The 8,786-nt window shown below is 37.3% G+C and overlaps 1 protein-coding gene across 2 annotated transcripts; it reads left to right on the top strand.

The window, feature by feature from the left end:
- Positions 1 to 552: 552 nt before the first annotated feature.
- Positions 553 to 6,585, top strand: LOC110375306 (probable serine/threonine-protein kinase clkA). Of its 2 annotated transcripts, XM_021333372.3 has the most exons (4): positions 553 to 2,962; positions 4,395 to 4,586; positions 5,092 to 5,258; positions 5,995 to 6,585. In XM_021333372.3, exons 1-4 carry the CDS (start codon positions 998 to 1,000, stop codon positions 6,215 to 6,217), a joined length of 2,547 nt encoding a protein of 848 aa, XP_021189047.3. In that variant the 5' UTR covers positions 553 to 997; the 3' UTR covers positions 6,218 to 6,585. The 2 variants fall into 2 exon arrangements, with proteins under 2 accessions (XP_021189047.3, XP_021189048.3); XM_021333373.3 differs by lacking the exon at positions 4,395 to 4,586 and having other exon boundaries at positions 755 to 2,962.
- Positions 6,586 to 8,786: the final 2,201 nt, after the last annotated feature.

The following is an 8,786-nucleotide window of genomic DNA, read 5'->3' on the forward strand; positions in this document are numbered from 1 at the left end:
CTATCTGTTGATTTGTGTCTATCTGTTGATATTAGCCCTATACAAGTAATGTGAAATTCCTATCTCTGATAAGCAAAACAAAAGATAGAAAGGTCTGTAGATATGCACAATGCACGTGCCAGACACATCACATATCATTGTTTGTCTTCTAAACTTAATTTGGGTAGCATCATCGCTAGGTGCAACTAAGTTTGAAAGTTGAAAGTTAATTTTAATAACAGTTGTAAGCCTTTTGTTTAACAATCGAATATTTGGTACTTAGCTGTTTCGTAAACTTGTGGAGAAAATGCAACTAGTTCATAGAAATCTAAGGCGCGTGGTGCTTACAGAATGTCAATACAATATTGATGGTGTCTATTTAACGATGGAGTGGTCCTTGTATACCATATTAACTATTTGATGCACGATATACTTACTTACATTGGTAAGTTTATAGGTTTAAATAACCTGATTTGTAAGAGACTGTCAACTGGAACTGTCTCATATCTGTAGACTGTGGTGTTGTTTTTGTGATACAAAATCCGTTTGTTTCCCTGACCAATAAAACGTATGGTTTTATTGAAATTATTCGTAGCGGAACCATGGACGATTATGACATTAATGTGCATACGGCTCTGAAAAATTATGTTACCGACTATGACGGAAGACGACTTTTCAAATGACACGAGCAGCCAATTACCTGCGTTACATTAATATCTTCAGCTATTATTGAATGCATCGAACGTATTATTAGCGAATAATTAGTTGGGGAAATTTGTAGAGTTGTTGAAGCGTGAAACGCTTTCGTTTTCTTAGGACACGGGAGACACGTCCACAGGCGCGGCGGCGACGGCGGCGGTCAGCGAGTGGCGACTGCACCCTGCTGCCTCGCGCCTTCATCAGCGTGCCGTGATGCGCCCTTGTTCAGTCGACAATCGAACTCCTTGCGTGGCTCACGTTCTCGTACAATGTAAATAGTGCGTAGCACGTTGTTACCAGTAATAGTGATTAACTCAATATGTTTAACAAGAAACTTTACTTCGCGTTAATAGCATTATTAGTTATAAGTAATGTTGTCTGCGGGAAAAAATCTAAGAAAAATAAACGGCCTAAGGATCAAGAGGAGCAAACAACCATTCAACCTAATGTAGTCGCCTATTCAACTTTCGGATTTAATGATGTTGGTGCATATGATGGGTTTATACCGACGTCCCCGGATTATGCCAACTTCCTGAGTGGTGTCAATCAAGAATCTACAACAAGATTATACGCTCCTGCATTCCCCAGCTCCATAGACTCTACAGGATATAGTGGAAATTATGGTCCTCAAGCATTCGACGGTCACTCCTACAGCGTGAACGAGGACAACGCAGGGCAAGCCGGTATGTTTCACTATGCACCTAATTCAATGAACATTTTCAATAGCCCTAATTATGGTACAACCGCCGAACAAAATAAAAATACTGAGTCTGAAGACACTAATGGGCAAAATACAGATGATTCAGATGCACCAGTTTATGGCACAAAAATAAATTCTCGACATAAGTACAGAGCCATCAATCAGTTCAATAATTCTGAAGTCAATGCCTTTAACAGTGGTTATTCAAATTTATCAGACGATAAGTATTTACACTTTCCTGATGTAGACTCCACACATGAAAAAAAGCCTGCATTCACTGAGTCTAGTGGAAGTTTTCAAAATACTAACAGTTTTGTTCAAAATTATGAACCTACAGAAAATGAGGACTTTCGGAAACCATTCTCTTCCAATGTCCATAATGTAATTAAGTTTCCAAAAGTAGTTGATTTTACGAAATTACACCCGTACTATCCTAATGAATTAGATACTTCTAAGATTTTGACAGCGGATTCTTATCAGCCCCTGAGTTCACAAAATTCCATGGGAAGCACTCAAATGGATAATACTTTTTCAAATTCCTTTAATTACAACAATAATAACAACAACAATAAATTTATCGATTCCTCACCAAAATTGGTAGACAATTACAATATGAAAAATAACGAAGACTCTGCTGATAAGTCTGTTGTTAAACAAAATGCATTTTTTGAATATGGCGGAACTGATAATCATGTTAACACACGTCATAAGAATAGTGCACATACCACAAAATCATCTGAACAAAAGAAGAAAATCAAGCAAAAACCATGGTCTTCTGGAAATTACAGTAATGATTTTAAAGATTGGAAGGATTCCTCGTCCATAAAAGGCTATGGATATTCTACAAATTTCAGTAATATGAACTTCAGATACGATGTAAGTGAACCCAAAAAACCTTTTAATCATGACGAAATAGAACCAGCAGGCAGCAATTTAGTTGATTTAACAAGTTACCAATTTCCGGAATCGGATTATTCAAATTTCAAAAAAATGCCTGAGTTTAATGAAGACGATGATTACAACAGCGTATCATTGAAAGATAAATTGAAAACAAATGAATACCTGAATCAATTTAAACACTCGTTCAGTACCGTTCCAACTACAACATCTTACTGGGGAAATGCATTTAAATCATCAGATTACTCATCCTTTAGGGATCACCCGAAAAAAACTCACTATGGAGATATTAATACCGATTCTGTGGTTAACATACCGAAAAGACCACATAAGTTAAGCTATCCAAAACCGACGGAGGGTAAAGTAGGAGACTGGCCACACCAACATAGCAGACCTCATAAACATAACAAACAACCAAACGACTGGACACTTAACTTGGACACCAGATTCAAGTCCGAAGAAGATTTATTGGGTCTCCGAACGCACGATACCTCGCATCCGACATATTTGCCGACATTCAAGCCGAGTAGCAGTATTTATGACAATGATAATGAATTTAAAAACCTGGTTGAAAAGTGGCGACAGTCATATTTGAAGACGAAATATAAAGATGTACCTGTGCGTGATTATGAAAGTTACGGGTCTGAAGTTAAGCCTACACATGTGCCAATACCGAAACCATACCCGGTAAGTGACATGTTTTGTTTCGTAGATTTGATGTAAGTTATCTTGTAGCTAACAATGCCTATGTGGTTATTTGTGCTTATAATTGAGCAAAAACCTATCATTAGATGGAATGCGGATCGGAAAAGCAGACAACTAACGTCGCGCACTAATTTCCTCGGCCAGTAAAATGATGCGCGCTCGTGCGCCTGGGAGAAATCATGTAATACAATACTGCATCGGGATTATAAACTAACATAAAATAGAAGGATGGTCTTGTGTGTGTTCGTTAAAACATATGAAATACGCAGGGAAAGTGACAGTTATGTAAAAGAAAAAGAAAATTATTATGGAAATTGTGCAAGTGCAGTTAGATCGAGGGTCTAACGAGTAGTTAGGCGTCAGTAATAAGCTCGACGACCTCCCTGGAGTCACGCTACATTAGTTGCTATTGTAAGCAGTGAAAGCGGTACTTTTCCTTGTAAAGTTCTGTCCTAACTCAAAGTCATGATGATTGAATTTTCTTTTAAAATGAATATGATTATGGTAAATACTCGTATCAAAGTAAGGCGGAGTGCCATCATGAAAGTGCTCATATCAGATCTCACATGAAAGTCAAAACATTGGTTTATCTGCGTGCACGCTGCGTTGAACTTGTTAATGAAAAGGCAAGCAACCGCGCATCACATTGCTGCTGAGGGTTTTGTAGAGCAGCTTTATGATAAAGATTAACCATAACAAACATTGTACGCGTGCTAGACAGTTTGGCTAATATCATGGTTGCAAAACAAATACAGAGTTCGGTATGTATTGATTGAACTTCAAGTCTTAGTTCCCGGCTTATGTAAGCGTATACTGTTTACACCGTAGCATGTGGTCATTCACTAAACATCGTACTTTACCTTGTAGCTGTTGCATGGCATGCGTTATGCGTAGTACTCACAGTTTCACTTTTTACCATTCCTTCGATTTCGGTGCAAGTGGAGCAGTAACAGATAGTTGGTATGCATTGTTAGAAGGACAGAAGAAAGTGTTATATCCGTAATACATTAAATATGATGTTACTTTTACTAAGCAACGCATGTTCAATAAATCTAAATAAACACTTCTTTGATTTTAACATTGATAAAATAGTTACGTTGACAGGGACTAGGAAAACATTTTTAATTGAAAATGATTTAAGTGTTCGCGCGGAGTGTTACTTTCTACTTGATCATCAGTGTTTGGTAGGTTTCTATTTATAGTCTTGTATACAAAATTAGTCCCGAACTTATATCTCATTAATTTCCCCTCACTCAGTTGAGTTTCTTGTAAGCTCCTCGCGATCGACTAATGGCAATCGAAGTAATGGCATTTGATGATCACCTACAAGTTGCTAGATTAAGTTATAATAAATAAAGTAATCTAGAATAATTAGATACTTAGTGGGATCTGTAGAGTGAACATAAACTTGCAGATCGAAGTCCCCCACCCGGTTATAGTCCCGGTGCCGCGTCCGTTCCCGGTGCGGGTGCCGGTGTCTAGGCCGGTCGCGGTGCCCGTGCTGCGAGAGATCACCGTCCCTATCGTGAAGCCGGTGCCTTACCCCGTCTACAAAAAGGTTCCCTACCCGGTAGAGAAGCTAGTCCCTGTGCCTGTTGAAAAAGAGGTTAGTGTCCTCGTAAGCCGCGATGTTGCAAGGGCAATACACGTATCAGCCAGTACGTGCCAATGGGATGTACATAGCGAGTTTACGCAAAAGTGCGTTACCATTTCGCGGCCAACGTTTTCCACTTTTTGACATGCAGAACTGACTACGTGGATTTGGACCGTGGAGTAAATTTCAAACTTATTTATTAGGCAGGGCGCCTACAAGTCACTTACGTTGTGTTAACTTGCATGTAAAACTTATTAATCTTACTGATCTTTGCTGGAAATCTATGAAAATTGTTTCTTTACACGGTTACTGAATATTAATTTTCCCACATTCAGCTTGTTGCATGAATACTGTTTAATTATTTCCTACGTAATAGTAGCGCAGAGCATGCAAATTAGGTACATGGCATTAGTCAAGCAAATTGAAATGTTTTACACCTTGAACTAGAGTGTAATTTGATGGCGAGTTATTTTCGTGGTTAAATAGAATGATATTGTACTTGAAATGTGTGATTTAGGTGACAGTGCCGGTGGAAAAGCCTTACCCAGTTCATATTCCCTACGTGCGACCAGTATTCCATCACACGAAGCCAGTTCATGAGGACCCTGAGAATTTAGAAGAGGATGACTACATGCGCCGACCTGAAGTGAAAAAGCCTTCCCAGTATAAGAAGAGACCTTATGGGTAAAAAGAATATGTATATTTTCAGTTCATAAAATTGCTATACCTACCTACTAGTCATCATTTAAAATAAAAAGGCTTACCAAAGAGATGCGACACTGCAGTTATATATTTGACTACAATAATACTGTTGTGTGATAAAATTTGGGATTTCGTTCAAATTCAAACCCAAAAAAATTACCACGCATAACGATAACATTTTACATAATTATTCAAACTTGTATGCAGTAACGCGTGTCGGTAATGCACGAAAGGGGCGATTCAAGTTCATAGACTTATTGAATGCTATAAACATCGCATTCATCACATTTATAGAGTGTAACTGCTTGCACAATGTTTTTTTTTTATGACATTATTACACGAAGGTATTTTAATTCACACAATATTCGTAATTTATTGAGTGTCTGGCTCAAATTATTTGTCGGTATACATAAGTGTTTAAATATATAATTACAACAAGAAACATTACTTCAGCTAACATTGTTGTTTTACAAGGCATAGAACTCTTTTGCTTTGTCATTATTTCATCGGTTAATCAAAGCGTATTATTAATTTGATTCATTGTTAAAAGTTCCTGACAAAGTTCTTCCCTATTAGTTATTGCCTATTCCCTATATTTGCAAGTATTCACACCCACACATGGATATAGTTGCCAAAACCATTTCATGCAACTTTACAGGTAACAGGAAGCCTGTATTTTGGAAGGAAATATGAATTAAAATAAGTTTTCCTGTTGCAGTTCCCGTAACAGATCGCGAAGACCTTCTCGCTCCAGCTACCAGGAACGCAACAGGAGGAGGTGGCCCGAGCGCCGCCGGCCTTCTTCCAACAGTGAGCATAGACACCACTCCAGGCCCTCGGAGTACTACTCCCCGCCGTACAAGCATCATAACTACGAACCTGAGGATGAGGACGAACACAGTGACTATGCCCTCTATTGCAGGAGAACAGGCAACTGTTGATCAAACTCAACTAGTGATGAAAGACTGCTAACGTATTCATAACTCCATCATTACAGTTAAGCCCTAACCAATGCATTTGTAGATCGTTTCTCATATTTTGCATTTCATGTCCCGTAGTTCGGAGCAACGTGTCAAAGTACTTAATTTGTGTATACTTGTTGAATAGTTGTCTTTGTTTTAGGTTTTGTAGCGTAAGTATTTCTATTGGTGTTTAAGCCACTGTGCCAAAAACTTCGAATTGTTCTTATATGTTAATTTTATATCTTTTTATTTTATTATGTTTATACTTTTAGATTAAGAATATTGTTATCTCGTCTTATTTTGTATAGTAGATTTAATTATTTATCGATTAGTTAGTAAATGGATTTGGAAACGATGCTTGTTTTTTTGACCGCGTTGATGTTAAAGCAAATACAATCTTCTCCTAGAAACCGATGGTTACGGATACTATAATGATAGTTTCAACAAGCGGCAATTAGAAGTAATTGTTTCAATGTATTTATGTGGAATACGTGTTTAGTTGAGGAGATCAGTCAGTTTCGCATGGGCGCCCGCTTTTACCAACGCTTCGATAAGCAGAATGCGCCTTACGCGCTCACAAAGAGAAATAATGCGACGGCAAACGTTCCCAGCTCATAGTTTATTGTCCGCGCATATCAGATATTTACCACCACTCGTCGTTAACGTACTGTATAGTTTACTCAAGTTTAATGAAGACTTTCTAGAGGTGTTCATCAATCATTGCCATCCCAAAGACTGTCAAAGTACCTAGTTAGGATGCTGTTTGAACGGAGATATCACCACGAATTCTTGAGGCGAAAAATACTGCACTTGCCTCGATGTAGAAATTATTTTTTGAAGCAGGGTTTTTCCTGTAATCTTTTAATTAGATCTATCGTAACGTTGAAAATTGCTTTGTTATGATATATTGCTCTATTATCTTACCTGAAATTCAGTTACTCAAACTAGGCTGTAAATTAGCACTTTTTGGAACTCACAATTAATTTACCTATATAAGATACGCTCTCGACTCGATACGCATCACTTGTTTTTGCTAAGAAGAAGAGATCAGATAAGCACTCGCTCCATGTGAATCACAGGTCCTAAGCAACACCCGGCTATATTAAATATCGCGACATATCTAAGAAACATGTTTAAAATTTTTGACTATCTGTCTGTTTGTTCCGGGTCATCTCTGAACAGGCAGGATGAATTTAACTAGTAGAACTGATAATAAAAGGAGTAACTTAGGCCACTTTTTATCCGGTAACCACTTGTATATAATTTGATCCCCATTTTCAGGCCTATACCTAATTGTCTTCAGCATTCTTCATCTCAATCACTCCGTAAAACTAACACACTCAAAAGTAATAATGAGGATTAGAGTTGTAAAACCTGCTTATTTTAGAAATATGAAAATATGCTCATGGGGTTATCCCAGTAGTACGTTACTTGTTGTTCTGGTAGGAACTGGGATTCCCATTACGCCTATAAAATTAAACGTTATCGAAGTACATATGATTTAGCATACCGGGGAGATGAGTTTTTACTACGCAAACAATGAGTCAGAACAGTTTGGTACCACCAATTACATGGTCGTACCACTTACTAAAAAAATCAACCAAATTATAGATCTAGGTATGCGTATTTAAGATCTCATGGATAACTGTTTATTTCCTAAAATATTATTTCTTAAATCTGTTTAGGAGTGTAGGTAATATAAGAATTTTAAATATCTGCTTTCAATCAAGAATTTAATGTTTTGGTAGTAGGAGCACAGCAGAAACCAAACACTAAACTCTTGAGAATTTAATGTTATTGGAATAAAATATAATCTTGGAGTTCTACGTGAAAATTCAAAGATTAATCTTCCCATGGTTCTAATATTTCCACGGATCATTTCTCAACAAATAAACGTGCTTATTGCGAACTGGAGTGTGCAATGAGTCTGTGTTTACATTTGATCTTGTCTGCTCTTTGACGGTGAGATCTTTGGATCTATTTACATAAATGCAGCTATATCCTGTTGTAAGTATCTAAAAAAAATTATCAACAATCGACCTTGCCCAGTACAAGGTAAATATAAAGAAAAAGTCTTGACGAATATATGAAATGAAACCAGAGAAAAAAAATCTTCGCCAAACTATTGTATACAGTTGGAAAATACAGAACAAATTTTTGCATTCATGAATTATGTAGGTGCAAAAAAACAGAGCCAGTAAGTACCTAAAGATTGAAGGTTCAACTAAATTTCAGAATACATATTCCTGGTATTTTCTGAGAAAGATACCTAAAAGACAGAGTATTAGATCTATACGTAGCCAAAAATTAACAAAGCTGCGCCTTAATTGTAGCTGTTTGCGTGTGGGAAAATTTGTTCAAGCTGCCTTTTCTGGCAATAAAATGGCACTCAGGTGTAATTGCTCTCATAATTACTGTAGGAGGTAACGTAAAGTTAGCTTGATTTGGACAAAGTAAGTATTCTTAATAACATTCAACACCGCACTTTTCAGGGACAGCGGTTGGTCGTCACGACTAGAATTGTTTTAAAAAATAGCTCAGATGTATT

The sequence above is a fragment of the Helicoverpa armigera genome, chromosome 4 (genome assembly GCF_030705265.1).
Source record: "Helicoverpa armigera isolate CAAS_96S chromosome 4, ASM3070526v1, whole genome shotgun sequence".
NCBI lineage: Eukaryota > Metazoa > Arthropoda > Insecta > Lepidoptera > Noctuidae > Helicoverpa > Helicoverpa armigera.

Excerpts from the sequence above, each read along its gene's own strand:
- LOC110375306 (XM_021333372.3), top strand. The coding sequence starts at position 998 with ATGTTTAACAAGAAACTTTACTTCGCGTTAATAGCATTATTAGTTATA. Across the intron at positions 4,587-5,091 it reads CTGTGCCTGTTGAAAAAGAG|GTGACAGTGCCGGTGGAAAA; the intron begins GTTAGTGTCCTC and ends TGTGTGATTTAG. Across the intron at positions 5,259-5,994 it reads TATAAGAAGAGACCTTATGG|TTCCCGTAACAGATCGCGAA; the intron begins GTAAAAAGAATA and ends TTCCTGTTGCAG.